We start from the raw sequence: 12483 nt of genomic DNA, 5'->3' as shown, positions 1-12483 counted from the left end.
ATTATATGTCCAATAAAGTAAGACACAAATGTGCTCATTAGGTGAACTTTTCAATTTCTGTCATTACTAGGGCCATCTTTTCTAGGGCATAGCATTCACTATGGGAATACCTTTCAAGGTCGTCATATGCAAGGAAGTCCATAAAAACACTAATAAAATGGATGCAGGGAGCCAGGCTAGATTATCAAATGTAGCAAAGGAACAGTGAATACCATTATTGCAAAGAACAGTAATATGTTATTTGTCATCTTAGACCTGCCTCTAAATCTTATATCAAAAACTGTAAATACTATGACTCAGGGAGTATTATATCATATTGTGTAAGAACCATACAATTGCCCATACATGTAACTATCATTTGTAGGGCAATAATTTTTTTGATAAATAAGTAGAGCACTAAGATTATATGTCTATATTTTTGTGTGTGTGTCTGCATTTATTAGCTGATAAGGATGAGTTTACTAAGGTATTATACCTGGAACTAACCCCTGGCATTGTCTCAATTAAGAAAAATAATATTGCCAACAGTCCTCAAATAAATGTTTGTATGATCATTTTCTTAGATATAAGAAAGTGATTCTGTTTGAAAATATCTATGAAGAGATTTTTTTATGAGATCAGAGCTATTTGTTTCCTTTATATTGAGATATTATATATATACACACACATATATACATATATATAAATTTTCAGAGGAAACATTGTTAATGGCTTATTGCAAATGTTGTAAGTTATTTTCATAAGTTATATTCCTTTTTTGTTTTAGCCAACCTATATGTAATTTTAAAAAATGATATTTCATATGGGACATATATACTATAAACTATTTCCTTATATTTTTCCTTGTAAAATGTCTTAGTATGGATGCTATATGGTTTCATATGCATAAAGAAAAGAGAAATAGAGATTGTGATATGCTCTGTATTTGTTTCAACCTCTAAAATATGGTGCAAAAGGGTCTCATCCATCAGCAGACTTTCTTGAGTTTTTTTTTTGTTTCTTTGTTTGTTTGTTTATTGTCATAGATTTTGATGGGAGACTGCTGCCTGTATCTCATGAGACCCAGAGAAGTTATAAACTATTCTCAGATACATACCTAAAGATTCACCTGCTACAGACATTGAAACTTGGCCTGATTATTAAAAATAATATTCATTTTTTAATGAACAAAATCATAAAGCTCCTAGAAGAAAACAGTAAAAAAATTCCTTGACATTGTTCTTGACAATTTATTGGATAATAAACCAAAAGACAGGCTACAAAAGCTAAAATAAACAAGTGGGACTACATCAATCTAAAAATCTTCTGCATAGAGAACGAAATATAAAATGTATTGAAAAGGCAATCTGCAGAATGAGAGAAAAATATTGCAAACCATATATCTGATAAGGGGCTAATATCTGAAATATATAAAGGACTCCTATAATTTAATAGCACAAAAGCAAATAATCCAATTAAAAAAGATCAAGTAACCTGAATAATATATTTTTTCCAAAGATAAAATACAAATTAGCAATAGGGATATGAAAAGGTGCTTAATATCACTAATTACCAGTGAAATGTAAATCAAAATGCATAGCTGTTAAGATGGCTATTGTCAAAAAGATAAGGTATAACCAATGTTGGTGAGACTTTGGAGAAAAGGAAACCTTTATGCACTATTTGTGGGAATGTAAATTAATAAAGCTTTATGGAAAATAATATGGTCATTCCTGAAAAAATTAGAAAATAAAACTACCATATGATCCAGCAATCATAATTATTTATACAAAGAAATGAAATCAGGATTTTTAAGATGATTTTATTTATTTATTCATGAGAGACAAAGAGAGAGAGAGAGAGAGAGAGGCAGAGACATAGGCAGAAGGAGAAACAGGCTTCACGCAGGGAGCCCAATGTGGGACTTGATCCCGGGACCCCAGGATCACACCTTGAGCCAAAGGCAAACACTCAACCGCTGGGCCACCCAGGCATTCCTATGAAATCAGGATCTTAAGAGATATCTGCACTTCCATATTTGTTGCAGTATTATTTACAATAGCTAAGATATGGAAACAATCAAACAACCTAAATGTCCTTCAAAGGTTGAATGAATAAAGAAAATGTTTATACATTTTTTCTCTGATTTCACAGAAATGGCAGGTACATTGGTGGTTGCTAGTGGCTGAGAGTGGGGAAATGGGGAGGTTTAGGTCAAAGAGTGTAAAGTTTCAGTTATAATAGTTCTGGTGATCTAACATATAGTATGCTGTGTTTAGTTAATAACATGATATTGGGTACTGTATACTTGAAACTTGTTGAGATATATCTTAAGCATTTTCACCACAAAAGGAAATTAACTATTTGAGATAATGTACATTATTATCTTCATCTTTGTAAACATTCCACTTATATATGCATAGCAAATCATCACATAGTATACTTTATTTTTTTTTTTTTTTACATAGTATACTTTAAAATATATATTTGTCAATTGTCCCTCAAGACAGTTGGAATAGATAAATACTTCTAATCCCCTAAACTTATCTTGTTACCTTTGCCTTATAGTTTGAGTAAATATGACTTTATTATTTCAAAAGAAGAGACTAAGTCTTTAATATAGACATGGAATACTACACTTCTAGTTTTACAAATGAGAATGGGGGCCATATGTGGCTCAGCTAGTTAAGCATCCAACTCTTGATTTCAGATCAGGTCATGATTGCTGGGTCTTGAGATAAAGCCCTGCATGGGATTCTGTGCACTGAGCATGGAGTTTGCTTGAGATTCTCTCTCCTTCTCCCTCTGCCCCTCCTCTCGCTTGCACACACTTTCTAACTAACTAACTAACTAACTAACTAACTAACTAACTAACTAATAAATAAATAAACACAAAAATAAATAAATCTTTTTTAAAAATGGGAATGTACCCACACCATTCAGGAGAGAGACAGACATGTCCCTGTATTTTTGTGTTAAAATAGCTTTATTCTCTCATGGTCAAAAATTTTATGGCATATTATTCACCTCTTATTCTTTTATACTACTGAATTTAGATTTTGATTCTGCCCCTTACTATCTTGGGAAAATTACTTAACTAGTTGATCCTTCAATTTTCTCATTTCTAGAGTAGGAATAATAATAATGTAGATTATCTAATATAGGGTATTTGTGATGATTGATTGACTTAATACATTTTACTTTACCTGTGTAAGCATACTGCACCAAGGAATTAAGTGCATTAGGATCAATTCCTTCCATCCTGACCTCTTCTTGTTTGGCTTCAAGCACATCATTAGTAAACATTGCAGCGAAATAATCAGACACTGCGCTGAGAACCAACCTTGAAATAGGAATGTTTCATAGGAACTTAAGTTAGTCTGTAGTTTCATCAAAAACAATCAGTAAGTTTGTAACACTGCTGAGTTTGTTATCCACATAAATTTTTTTCACAGTAAAGTGTAGTGAAATTAGAAAGGTAAATTAAGTAAATTGACTTTCTTTTGAGGATTTGTGCTGTTTTAAATCAATTTCTCTAAAGTTTGGTTCTTCTAAATATCACACAGGGAAATGGAACATATATACTAATACTTTTTCAATGTAGGAAGATAAAAATATATTTTCTTCAGTGTTCTAATTTGTTTTCAAAGGACCAATTCATTCTCATTCACGTGCTATATTCACAAAATGATCTGTCTGCATAAGGATGCTTACCGATGGGCTGGGATTCGGAGGTGTCCAGCAATAAGTAATACATCACACAGCTGTTCCTCTTTCAGGTAGTTCTCCATTTTGTGAAGAGTTTGCTCTGCGTGGTTTACAGCATGGAACTGCTCCTCGGACCTGCTGACATTCATAGCTTCAGGATTTTGTGTATCCAATCTGAAAGGGGAGTAAGAGGGAGAATATGATTTGCTGAGTGTGAAAATGTCCAGCAGAAATTTGGGCACATCAAATTCTAAAAGAAATATACTGGGTTAAAGTAAAATATAAATTTGCCCTCCAATCTTAAATATTTCAGTATGATTACTGTCTAGCTTCCCATTAAAATGAAATGTGATGGTTCATATTTATACTTAGAATGGAATCATAAATGTGTATAGTACCATTGCAGGACTAGTGGTAATTTTTACATGCATAAACATAAACTTAAATATGCCAGCCTCTTTTTTTGATTTTTATTGGTACCACAGTTATGTAATTAGGCATAAAATTGTAGGGATGATTCAAAAACTTTTCAAATTTGATTATGTCCTGAAGCTTCTCCATGGGATACTCATTATACATCAGAAATATTTCCTAAAGAATTTCAAACTTGAGTTCATAACATTCTTTACAAGGTCAGTGCCATCAAGAAAATATATAATTTCCATATTTTATATATTTTTTCCAGATTTATTGAGACATAATTAACACATAACATTGTGTGAGTTTAAGGTGTACAGTGTAATGATTTCATATATGTATAGATTATGAAATTATTACCATGATAAGGTTAGTAAACACGTCTGTCACTTCACAGAGTTACCATTTTTAATGAGTGTGGTGAGAACATTTAAGATCTAGAGTCTTATCAACTTTCAAGTATACAATACAGTATTGTTAACAATAGTCACAAGGCTGTATATTAGATCTCCAGAGCTTATTCATGTTTTTTTCCCAGACCAATGGATTTTATTTTATTTCTTTCCTATTTTAATTTAAATTCAATTAACCAACATATAGTAGTACATCATTAGTTTCAGATGTAGAGTTTAATAATTCATCAGTTGCATATAACACCCAGTGCTTATCAACATACCCTCCTTAATACCAATCATCCAATTACCCCATACCCCTGCCCACCTCCCCTGCAGCAACCCTCAGTGAGTTGCCTATAGTTAAGAGTCTCTCATGGTTTTTCTCCCTCTCTGATGAATTCCCATTTAGTTTTCCCTCTCTTCCCCTATGATCCTCTGCACTGTTTCTTATATTCCACATATAAGTAAAACCATATGAGAATTGTCTTTCTCTGACCACTTTCACTCAGCATAATACCCTCCAGTTCCATCCACGTTGATGTAGATAGTAGGCATTCATCCTTTCTAATGGCTGAGTAATATTCCATTGTATATATATGCCACATCTTCTTTATCCATTCATCTATTGATGGAAATCTTGGCTCTTTCATCTTCTAACTGGAAGCTTGTACCACTTGACTATTTAGGCAAATATGATGACTTGAATTCACAATGATGCAAGTTGTCTTCATGTTTTCTCAGCATCACACAATGGTGGAATTTAAATACACAAGCATATAGAAGCTTATGATCAGTAGAAGATTAAATCCTTAATGGTTGGATGAACACAAATACTTTGCTTATGGTCTTTGTTTCTTTTAGGCATCATTTTACAATCATTAGTTTTAGGTTCCCCCACCCCCAATTCAGCCTGTGTTTCTCTGAAGACAATTGGGCCAGGTGACGTTATTCTCTGTTTAATTTAAATAAATGATTCATCTCTGAATCTTCTTTTTTGTCTCTGAATCTTCTGAACCTCTAAAGACTCTTTGGGACATTCAGTCACAGTATTACATGGATAATTAGGTTGGCATGGTATGAATATCCTTAGAAATTGTCTGCTACAAAATGTGCTTGTTTCTGAAAGGAACAATACTTTTTCACCATAGGTTAAAAAGCATCCAGGTTCCCCTTAACTCAGTTACCATAATCTTTTCTTTGCTCAAATAATGGTTTGGTTTACATTGAGTCGATCAAATGTTCAATGTCAATGCCATATTATCTTAGCATTCCTCATGTATATTCCATCATTTATTGCAGAGGAGCATATTCTAAAGCAGGAATATATTTTAGGAAGTTCTGGCAAGGAAATAATATTATTCTGTGAAATTTCTTCAGCCTAATTTGGTTAAGGCCAAAAAGTCATCTTTAATTATTAACTATTGGGGATGTATTTACTTGGGCATGCAAATTTATTAGATATCTGCAGTATTTTTTATGATTAAAATACAGATTTTTAGAATCTAAAAATCCTATCAATATGAACCATGCATAATTTTGTTATGTTTCCAAATACAAAGGCAACTGCATCTTGTGTCTCATTAAGAAATAAGAAATTAGGGGCACCTTGGTTGCTCAGTGGTTGAGCATCTGCCTTCAGCTCAGGTCATGATCCCAAGGTCTTGGGATCAAGTCCCACATTGGGCTCCCTGAAGGGAGCCTGCTTCTCCTGCTGCCTAAATCTCTGCCTCTCTCTGTGTCTCTCATGAATAAACAAACAAAAATCTTTTTTAAAAATATTATAAAAATAAGAAATTAATATTCAAAAAATATGGCTATATCAAACTATAGCATCCAAAATATAACATGCATAGTAACCAAAATTATAAAATATTAAAATCTATTCTTGGTCATCACCTAATCAGAATATAATAAAACAAGCGAAAAAGCATACCAACAATTAAAACTAAACTTTTGAAAAACAACCCAATCTGAATAAGTTCCCAGAGCTCATAAACTACAATTCTCTTGTCTCCATTTTAGATACTGTAATGTCAGGTCAGATGTTGTAATGGAAGCCAATGCATTAGAGAATGTTCTTCCCTTTTCATTATTGTATGGTATATAGATGGTGACAGCAGAGGCAGCATGCTGAAATGGAAAAAAAAAACACTAAAATACCTAGATTTAGTTCCTGCTCTTGTACATACAAGCTGAACGATCTTGGGCAACTCACTATATCTTTCTAAGCTTTAATTTTCTCCTACAAAATGGAGATAAAAATAATACTAATACCAATACTACCAAAAGTAATGCTTATGTCACAGGGTTCTTCAGATGATTATATGAGAAAATGTACATAAAAATTTCTGTACATTTTTGTAAATTTGTGATATAATCAGGTATATATGATTACAATAAGTTTTTATGACTTTAGGCTTTTATATGTAATGTTAGTGATAACCAAAAATGAAATATCTATAGAATATTCACAATTAAAAATGAGGAGGGAATTAAAACATTTCAATTCAAGAAAATCAACAAGTAGAAATAAAGGCAGTAATGGAACAAATGAAGAAGTTAGTACAAGATATATAGACTTTGGAATAGCAAAATGGCATTAAATAAGAAGTGAAGAAATCTGACTAAAGTATGGACTTTAGTGAATAATAATAATACAGAAAACAATTTTCTGTAATCTTATGTTAAGTTCATCCTGACTACGAAGATGTAATTATTTCCATAAATATATTTAAAATGTTTTTATCTGGAATTGTTATTCATTAATTAATAGACTACATTTTTTAGAACAGTTATAGAATTGTAAAAAAAATGAGAAGTACATAATTCTTTACTTGGGTGTCATAATTATGGAAGAGTGTACTGGTAGCAAACAGGTAGAGACCAAAGATACTAGTAAACACCATATAATGTATAAGACAGCCCTTTACAATAATTGTCTAGGCCAAAATGTCAATATTTCCAAATTTGAAACACTCTGGTCTACCTCTTAATCCTATAGTTAGCTTTTTAAACCTTTGAGAGCAGAGGCTATGTTTAAAAAAATTTAAAGGATGAACCTAATAAATATTTTGTACACAATGAACATGTAATCACTGATTTCGTATTTAAGCCTAATTTCAGTGACTAAACATTAATGTTTTTTACTATGGCAAAGTGAATAAATTTATTGAGTTTTGAGAATGAGGAGGGATATTTGGACTATCATTACAAAGAACCATTATAACCAAAAAACTAATTTTTAAACCAAAGTTTTTAGGTCAATTTCAGATTTACATAAAATTGATATGATAATAGAAATTTGCATATCCATATTCAGTTCCCACTATTATTAATATATTAATCAATATGATACTGCTTTGTAATTAATAAACCAACACTGGTACATTATTATTGACTAAAGTCTATGGGCCAAAGACATGAACAGAAATTTCACAGAAGAAGACATAGACATGTCCAACAGGCACATGAGAAAATGCTCCGCATCACTGGCCATCAGGGAAATACAAATCAAAACCACAATGAGATACCACCTCACACCAGTTAGAATGGTGAAAATTAACAAGATAGGAAACAACAAGTGTTGGAGAGGATATGTAGAAAGGGGAACCGTCTTGCACTGTTGGTGGGAATGTGAACTGGTGCAGCCACTCTGGAAAACTGTGTGGAGGTTCCTCAAAGAGTTAAAAATAGAGCTACCCTAGACCCAGCAATTGCACTGCTGGGATTTACCTCAAAGATACAGTTGCAGTGAAAATCCGAATCATCTGCACCCCGATGTTTATATCAGCAATGTCCACAATAGCCAAACTGTGGAAGGAGCCTTGGTGTCCATCAAAAGATGAATGGATAAAGAAGATGTGGTCTATGTATACAATGGAATATTACTCAGCCATTAGAAACAACAAATACCCACCATTTGCTTCAATGTGGATAGAATTGGAGGGTATTATGCTGAGTGCAGTGCATCAGTCAGAGAAGGACAATCATTATATGGCTTCATTCATTCATTCATGGAATATAAAAATTAGTGTAAAGGATTAAAGGGGAAACGAGAGAAAATGAGTGGGAAATATCAGAGTGTGACAGAACATGAGGGACTCCTAACTCTGGGAAACGAACAAGGGGTAGTGGAAGGGGAGGTGGGCAGCAGGATGGGGTGACTGGGTGATGGGCACGGAGGGGGCACTTGATGTAGTATAACTGGCTGTTATACTATATGTTGTCAAATCAGATTCCAATAATAAAATATAGAAAAAAGTGGAGTTATGTGTCAATATTATATTAATACTTGTTTTTGTATTTGCCATGCGTCTATCTTCTTTGTTCTGAGGACATTATATTTTTGTTTTTAGCCACTGCCTAGCATCTTTTCAACTTTAAGTATTCCCTTTAATATCTCTTTTTGGGCAGGTCTAATGGTAATAAACTGTCTGTTTTTATTTAGGAATATCTTAATCTGTCCCTCATTTTTGAAGGACAGTTTTGCCAGATATAGAATTCTCAGTTCATTTTCTTCAGTACTTTATACCATCTAAATGCTTTTTCTCTTAGAGGATTTCTGCTGATGGAACCACAAATTATGTTATTGATGGTTACTTATATGTGTTACTTATATGTGATGAATCACTTCTCTTGTTATTTTAAAAATGCCCTTTTATTTCTGACAGTTTGATTACAATGAGTTTTCTCTGGTTATATTGGATTTATCCTCTTGCATTTCATTTAGATACTTTATTTATTTATTTATTTATTTATTTATTTATATTTTATTAAAGTATAAGTAACATACAGTGTATATTTTTCAGGTGTACACCACAATGATTCAATAATTCTATACATCACTCATTGTTTACCATGAGTGTAGTAACCATCTGTTACCAAACCACATTATTGCAATCATATTGCAATATGAATATATTGCAATCATATCACATATATTGCAATCATATTGAATATATTCCCTATATTTTTCATTTCTGTGACCTATTTATTTTATAACTTGAATTTTGTATCTTTGATCTCTGCCTATCTCATTCATCCCGCACGCACCTACCTTCTGGCTGCCACCAGTTCCCTGTATTAAAGCATCTGGATATTTATGTGTCTATCTTTTTGAATTTTTTTCATTTGAGTATGTTTGATACCAAATCGTATCTTATTTTCAAGTGATTTGACTTCTCTATATGTTATGCTATGATCACCAAAATTGTATCTTCCATCTGTCATTATACATTGCTATTAAATTATTAATGACTATATTCCCTATATGTACATTTTAATCCTGTGACTTATTCATTCCATACTTGGAAGCTTCTATCTCTGATTCCCTTCACCTATTCTGCCCACCCCCTACATGCTTTTCCTCTAGCAACAGTTTGTTTTCTGTATGTATAGATCTGATCCTGCTTTTGTTTATTAGTTTCTTTAATTCTGCAGATAAGTGAGATCATATGGTATTTGTCTTTTTCTGATTGACTTATTTCACATAGCATTATACCCTCTAGATCCATCTATGTTGTTACAAATGTCTAGATTTCATTCTTTTTTATGGTTGAGTGATATTTCACTATAAATCTGATATATATATATACATATATATGATTTCACTATAAAACTACTATAACAAGTAAATGAATTCAGTAAAGCCACACATTATGAAATCAATTTACAAGAATTGGCTGCATTTTTATATAAAAATAATGAAGTAGCAGAACAAGAAATTAAGAAAACAATCTTGTGAATTGCAGTAAAAAGAATAAAATACCTAGGAGTAAGCTTAACTAAGAAGATGAACGACCTGTATTCTGAGACCTACAAAACATTGATGAAAGATACTGAAGATGACACAAATGGAAAGATATCCCATGCTCATCGATTAGGAGAACAAATATTATTAAAATGTTCATACAACCAAAATCTATCAATGCATTTAATACAATCTCTATCAAAATATCAACAACTTGGAGGAGGGGCAAGATGGTGGAAGATTAGGGTCCCCAAATCACCTGTCTCCACCAAATTACCTAGATAACCTTCAAATCATCCTGAAAATCTACGAATTCGGCCTGAGATTTAAAGAGAGAACAGCTGAAACGCTACAGTGAGAAGAGTTCGTGCTTCTATCAAGGTAGGAAGACGGGGAAAAAGAAATAAAAAAACAAAAGGCATCCAAGGGGGAGGGGCCCCGCGAGGAGCCGGGCTAAGGCCCGGGCGAGTGTCCCCAGGACAGGAGAGCCCCGTCCCGGAGAAGCAGGAGCTGCACCGACCTTCCCGGGCAGAAAGGGGCTCGCAGGGAGTTGGAGCAGGACCCAGGAGGCGGGGATGCCCTCAGGCTCCGTGGGACACTAACAGACACCTGCGCCCCGTGGAGAGTGCACCGAGCTCCCTAAGGGCTGCAACGCGCAGACATTGACCTGGAGCAGATCGGAGGGGCTCCGGCGGCGGCTCCACTGAGAGGCGGCTGTGCAGCAGGGAGTGCGAATCCAACAGCGCAGACGGGGAGCATAGGGCGCCAGGACACCCAAGATCCGGCCTCTCCCGGGACAGGCAGAGGCCAGGAGGGCCGAGGACAGCAAGGACACTCCTGCCCGGGGCTGAGCAGATCAGCGGCTGCACCCCGGAGCCTCCAGAACCTGCAGACCAAGAGCTCTGGAGTTACTGCGGGAGCTGAATCCAGGTTTCCAAGGCTGCCGTAGCCACTGGGGTTGTTCCTCCAGGGTCCTCACGGGATAAACAACCCACACTGAGCCCTGCACCAGGCAGGGGGCAGAGCAGCTCCCCCAAGTGCTAACACCTGAAAATCAGCACAGCAGGCCCCTCCCCCAGAAGACCAGCTAGACAGACAAGTTCCAGGGGAAGTAAAGGGACTTAAAGTATACAGAATCAGAAGATACTCCCCCGTGTTTTTTGTTTTTTGTTTTCTTTTTGATTTCTGATTGCTTCCCCCACCCCTTTTTTTCACCTTTCTTTTTCTTTCTCTTTTTCTTCTCCTTTTTCCTTTTTTCTTCCTTCTTTCTTTTTTCTTTTTCTCTTTTCTTTCCTTCTCTCTTTTTCTCCTTTTCCCAATACAGCTTTTTTTTGGCCACTGTGCAATGAGCAAAATGACTAGAAGGAAAACCTCACCTCAAAAGAAAGAATCAGAAACAGTCCTCTCTCCCACAGAGTTACAAAATCTGGATTACAACTCAATGTCAGAAAGCCAATTCAGAATCACTATTATACACTATTATACTGGTGGCTCTAAAAAAAGCATAAAAGACTCAAGAGACTTCATGACTGCAGAATTTAGATCCAATCAGCCAGAAATTAAAAATCAATTGAATGAGATGCAATACAAACTAGAAGTCCTAATGACAAGAGTTAACAAGGTGGAAGAAGGAGTGAGTGACATAGGAGACAAGTTGATGGCAAAGAGGGAACCTGAGGAAAAAAGAGACAAACAATTAAAAGACCATGAAGACAGATTAAGGGAAATAAACGACAGCCAGAGGAAGAAAAACTTATGTTTAATTGGGGTTCCCGAGAGTGCCAAAAGGGCCAGAGGGCCAGAATATGTATATGAACGAATCCTAGCTGAAAACTTTCCTAATCTGGGAAGGGAAACAGGCATTCAGATCCAGGAAATAGAGAGATCCCCCCCCTAAAATCAATAAAAACCGTTCAACACCTCGACATTTAATAGTGAAGCTTGCAAATTCCAAAGATAAAGAGAAGATACTTAAAGCAGCAAGAGACAAGAAATTCCTGACTTTTATGGGGAGGAATATTAGGGTAACAGCAGATCTCTCCAAAGACATGGCAGGCCAGAAAAGGCTGGCAGGATATATTCAGGGTCCTAAATGAGAAGAACATGCAACCAAGAATACTTTATCCAGGAAGGCTCTCATTCAGAATGGAAGGAGAGATAAAGAGCTTCCAAAACAGGCAGAAACTGAAGGAATATGTGACCTCCAAACCAGCTCTGCAAGAAATTTTAAGGGGG

At 34.8% G+C, this 12483-nt stretch overlaps 1 protein-coding gene across 3 annotated transcripts in view; it reads right to left on the bottom strand.

Moving 5' to 3' along the window:
- The window catches only part of KLHL4 (kelch like family member 4), a 161344-nt gene that overhangs the window by 70587 nt on the left and 78274 nt on the right, over window positions 1–12483 (bottom strand). For 2 of the 3 annotated variants that reach the window (XM_038587824.1, XM_038587825.1), the window contains exons 2-3: window positions 3694–3861; window positions 3186–3322 (exon numbers count right to left, since the gene is read on the bottom strand). In XM_038587824.1, coding sequence (XP_038443752.1) covers window positions 3186–3322; window positions 3694–3861 — 305 coding nt within the window. Of the gene's footprint in view, window positions 1–3185; window positions 3323–3693; window positions 3862–12483 lie in introns of those variants that run through there. The other variant, XM_038587826.1, reaches the window with a different exon arrangement.

The sequence above is a fragment of the Canis lupus genome, chromosome X (genome assembly GCF_011100685.1).
Source record: "Canis lupus familiaris isolate Mischka breed German Shepherd chromosome X, alternate assembly UU_Cfam_GSD_1.0, whole genome shotgun sequence".
Lineage (NCBI taxonomy): Eukaryota > Metazoa > Chordata > Mammalia > Carnivora > Canidae > Canis > Canis lupus.
The sequence above is the reverse complement of the archived record's forward strand: the minus strand, read 5'-3'. Positions and strand labels throughout refer to the sequence as shown.